The sequence below is a fragment of the Pygoscelis adeliae genome, unplaced genomic scaffold (genome assembly GCF_000699105.1).
Source record: "Pygoscelis adeliae isolate BGI_AS28 unplaced genomic scaffold, ASM69910v1 Scaffold154, whole genome shotgun sequence".
NCBI classification, from domain to species: domain Eukaryota; kingdom Metazoa; phylum Chordata; class Aves; order Sphenisciformes; family Spheniscidae; genus Pygoscelis; species Pygoscelis adeliae.
In genome coordinates, this window is record NW_008825113.1 from 5,020,532 (window position 1) to 5,025,215 (window position 4,684).

Here is a 4,684-nt window from a genome sequence, read left to right on the forward strand (position 1 = left end):
ATTGGATCTGTTTCGAGTCAAGAGCCCTCCTTTGTCCAGGACATGGTTTCTCACACGAAGGCCTATTTCAATGTGAGTTTACAGACTATGATACAGCAGTTCTTCTGCACCCTGAATGCTATAGCATATAGCCCTCATCCAGATCTCTCTGTAGTCATTATGAGTCTTTCATGCAATACTACTACTATGCAGGGAATAGTATAAGTGGTATAAGTGTCTCATCCAGGTACACGCACAGCTTCTGTACGAATAAATAGGAGCTTCTGACCAGTGATGAAAATGCCAGGACAGAGCTGGTCTGATGGGCTGTGTCAGCGCAGTCGCTGGGGAGAAGTAGTTGCACACTGCAGGGTATGGTGATTAGAAAAGCCTGCAGGTTGTTAAAATGACAGCTGGCTCCTAAACCACTTGTTAGCTACCCCCCAGCCTGGCATGGCTCCCTGCTGCGACTGTCCCTCGCTCGGAGAATATGCCATCAGCAAGTGAGTCTTCTTCTCACCTTCCTCCAGCCTTTCACAGAGAAGGGGGTGACTCCCTGCTGCCTACACAGCCCCACACCAGTACAATGCTCTCTTGCTTGGCTCTCCTATGGGGTCAAGTGTCAGGGGGAGGAAAGGACAGTCACTTACCTGCATGCAGGAGAGGATAGGATGGGGAAGAGCCCTTGGCCCTGTAATTAGAAGTTACTGATATTCAGTTGATGGCAAGGCCCCCTCTCCAGCAAAGGAAGCGACAGACCTAGGATTGCTTTCCCCACTGCAAGTTCGTCTCATGGTTTTCAAATAATACTAGTTTCCACAAGCTTAACAACATTATGTACAGCACTTCGGCATTTGGCATGGCGTCTGAGAGCTCAGGTCAGCTCAGCTCAGCCTCAAGCCCCTCTGCATATTCCTGATGCCAGCAGAAAGTCGTGTCAATGGCTTGCAGTCAGATTCTAAACTAATGCGGCAGGAGGAGCGGTAATAAAACGTTAAGTTAGAATGGATTCGGCTATCTGTAGAGATCAAAGTGCGTATGCTGTATTGCAGATAGCTCCATAGAATTTAAGTCTCTGAAGACAAATGTGACGTTTTAACAAAGGATCATATTAAAGAAAGACAGCAAAGAGAACACGCAGTATCAGGATTTGCTCTTGATCTTTGTTTCGTAAAACTCCCTCAGAAAGCAACAAGTTCAATATTAATAATGCAGTAAGGTAGGTAGCAGCTCACCTTGAATTTCAATAGCAAGGTTTTGACAAATTCCTGTGATTAAATGTTCAGGCTGCTCAGGCTGATGGAGAGAAAACCATCGGCTTTCAGAGAACAAGAGACAAAGGCAGAACTGCATGAGCTCTTCCCTCCCGCCTTGCTATACTCTCTGCTATAACACAAAAGTCTTAGATACTAGTTATACATTTTTGTAAATGTCCTAAGCACCATTTTCAACCATAACAAATGCCAGGGCATCATATCTCCATGGGACTTATGCAATGCCAAATACACTTTGAATGAGATGGAAGCTCTTAAGTGTCTGTGGCCTTTGAAAATGGCATGCATGAATCTGTGTCACCTATGGCAGGACTGTCAAGATTCTGGATAGAGTTTGGCTCCAGAAAAACAATCATGTCTAAAGCACTTAGGCTCCCTCCTGCCACGGTCAGTAGTGCCTAGAGAATACGTAGGCTCAGTAAGTGCTTTAGCTGACTCAGCCGAATTGCTTGCTATTGACTAGATCTTTGCAAACTAGAAAGAAAAACTAAACATCTAGTCTGAGGTATTTTTCAGCTTGAGTTCAACCCCATCCTTGTACACAAAAGATTTGCGGCCACTGAGGTCCAGAGGTATCTAAAGTCAGAAACACCTTAGACTTCTCTGGAAGCGGGCTGCCTAAACCCTATAGGACCTACCAATCAAATGTGCCTCTACCTGGTCTTCCCACTGCCATTTTCAAGTCAGATGCCACAAAAAGGAAGGCGGCACCTCCCTCGATTGCAGCCAGTCACTCAGGCATAAGTGCTCACCTGGCACCAGGAGGGCTGGAGGCAGCTCCCTCCCAGCGTTGCAGAGGTTTTGAACCTCCCATCACCCAAGAGCACCAGCTAAGCCCCCAAGCCCTGTGGTTGTCTCTGGGGAAAGACAGGGAAAGGGGAAAGGATCCCACAAGCTCTTCTAGGTCAATCTGTTTCAATTTGCGTAAATAACTAGACCAGACAGTTTGTCAGGTTAAGCAGAAAATTATCTCACTGAGATATCAATAGATGTAATGTAGGCACAGTCTAGTTTCACTATTGCTGAGGACATTTTTCCTTAAGGCGAAAGCTTACTCCAAAGCTGTCTTACACTTAAAAGGACAACCATGTCAGAAATACCACCTAAATACAGGAATTTACCACCTTTGGGAAAAATCACTGTTTGATTTCCTGTACCATAACAGATTGGTAGTGTTCAGAGAAGACAGGTTTGATGACAGAAATTGTTCACAAGTACTATTCGTCAGGTGTGTCCCCGTATAACTCTTACCAACGATAGCTGGCAGAGCTAAGCAGGGAACAGCCTGCCTTGGGTTTAGTTTGCCGAGGGGAAAAAGCAACAGCTGACATTCCCGTAACTCTTAATTTTTAGCTCTTTAGGCACAGAAGAGATTAATGGCAAACATTTTTTGGTTCCTAGAAGCACTCACTTCTTGAACAGTAACTCAATATATTTTAAAAACCTGCTGTCACTTCTTACCAGATTACCTATAGCAGCTTCCTTTTTTAGTTCTTTTTGGGAAACAAGTCTGTGACTCATTACTATTAGTCACAGTCTTCTGTCAAAGTCTTCTGCCTTTTTTTCCCCTTCTTGCAGGGAGCAAGTAAACGCCTTTCCAATCAGATACCTCTGATCATCCTGTCTTCTGCCCTTCATGACTTCGGGGATAAGTTACAGACCACAATGTTGCAACTTTTGCAAGAAAAAGACAAATTAAGCCATCTTCTTCAGGAGGACGGCGAAGCTGCTAAACATAGGAGCTACCTCAGTCAACGAGTTAATCGTCTCACCAAAGCCTGCCAGTACCTGAGAGACTTCGCCTCGCTGTAGGTGTCTTTGTTTTTCAGAAGTATTTTTCTACTCTTGTTCTCTATCGTTATCGAAGAACTTTGTAAACCCCCCTAAAAATGTAATGTTAGCACAGACCTTTAACACTCATTTCTAGTGTTCAGTTCTGCTTGATTTTCCATAACCAGTTATATGCAAACACCTACCCTTATGTAAAGCACTCTACTGGGGGAGTTGTGATTAAATAAATGTTATCCCATTTTTAAACATTTGCTTTATGAACTCTGTACAGGCATTGAAATAATTATTAAAAAGCTAGAGCTCTGAGGGTTGTGTTTTGTTGTGGTTTTTTTTTTTTAAACAAGGATGAGGGCTTTCAGCTGTGTAACTCACGAACTGTAGAAATCAAATTATCTAACTAATTTTCCTAGGTGAAGCTTACTGCACAACCCTAGCAATCTCCCACTTCCCTTTGTTTTTGCCTCACTGGGGTTGTCTTTCCTGCCATCACCTGAAAGATGACTCTGCAAGGTGTCACCACTGTTAAGTCCCAGCCCAGTAGGTAGAGAGGGTGCACACGGTGGGCATGAAACAGTTCCAGCCTAGAGGGAAAAGAAACTTAACTTCATCTGATCAGTACATCCACAGGATGCGGTTCGCTCCGTTTCTCCTTTTTCAGTTCTCTGATTTGTAGAGAAAGGCTAAGTGGCTCTTTCTTTTGGATGCCTGGAGCATCGCCTGAAATTTGGGGACTGATGGGCAATTCAATAGATGGCAGGATTTGGGTGTCCAAAAGGGATTAAACCACCCAGGTTGTTAAACATTAGAAGGGCGTCTCAGCATGTGGCTTGCTGCCTTTCTCCTTCCCCTCCCCAGGGCAAGGAGAACCTTTCCAAAAGCTCTTTCATTTCATGGAAGCCAGTGCAAAATATAATACTGCACGCTGTATTCATGACATCTTTCATATGGAGGACTTACTCTAACGGGCAAAGCTGTGCTTTGTGTAGCAAGAGTAAAGTCTGCATTCAGCTAAAAAAAAAAAAGTCCTTGTACCAGCATGCCATGTAGTAATTTCCAAGATGCTTAGAAGAGAAGCCTTCTCTTCAGGCTGGAAATGATAGAAGGTGTTTGACCCTCTGACATGAAACTGCAGCAGCAGATGGCTGACTTCTGTGACACAGCATTCACCCCCCCTGCTGTGAGGGGGTGAGCAACTAGATCAGGTTGCTCACAGCCCCGTCCAACCTGACCTGGAATGTTTCCAGGGATGGGGCATCCACCACCTCTCTGGGCAACCTGTGCCAGTGTTTCACCACCCTCAGCATAAAAAATGTCTTCCTTATATCTAGTCTAAATCTACCCCCCTTTAATTTAAAGCCATTCCCCCTTGTCCTGTCACAACAGGCCCTGCTAAAAAGTTTGTCCCCATCCTTCTCAGAAGCCCCCTTTAAGTACTGATAGGCTGCAATAAGGTCTCCCCAAAGCCTTCTCTTCTCCAGGCTGAACAACCCCAACTCTCTCAGCCTTTCTTCACAGGAGAGGTGTTCCATCCCCCTGATCATTTTCATGACCCTCTTCTGGACCTGCTCCAACAGGTCCATGTCTTTCTTGTGCTGAGGGCTCCAGAGCTGGACACAGTACTCCAGGTGGGGTCTCACCAG

At 45.0% G+C, this 4,684-nt stretch overlaps 1 protein-coding gene across 1 annotated transcript in view; it reads left to right on the top strand.

Annotated features, from left to right (window-relative positions):
* LOC103920337 (interferon-induced GTP-binding protein Mx-like) overlaps positions 1–3,235 on the top strand; it is an 18,821-nt gene extending 15,586 nt beyond the window's left edge. Inside the window, 2 exon segments of the mRNA XM_009328041.1 lie at positions 1–72; positions 2,832–3,235. The exon segment at positions 1–72 is cut by the window's left edge and continues 25 nt beyond it. Coding sequence (XP_009326316.1) covers positions 1–72; positions 2,832–3,065 — 306 coding nt within the window. The 3' untranslated portion in view covers positions 3,066–3,235.
* The last annotated feature ends 1,449 nt before the right edge of the window (positions 3,236–4,684 follow it).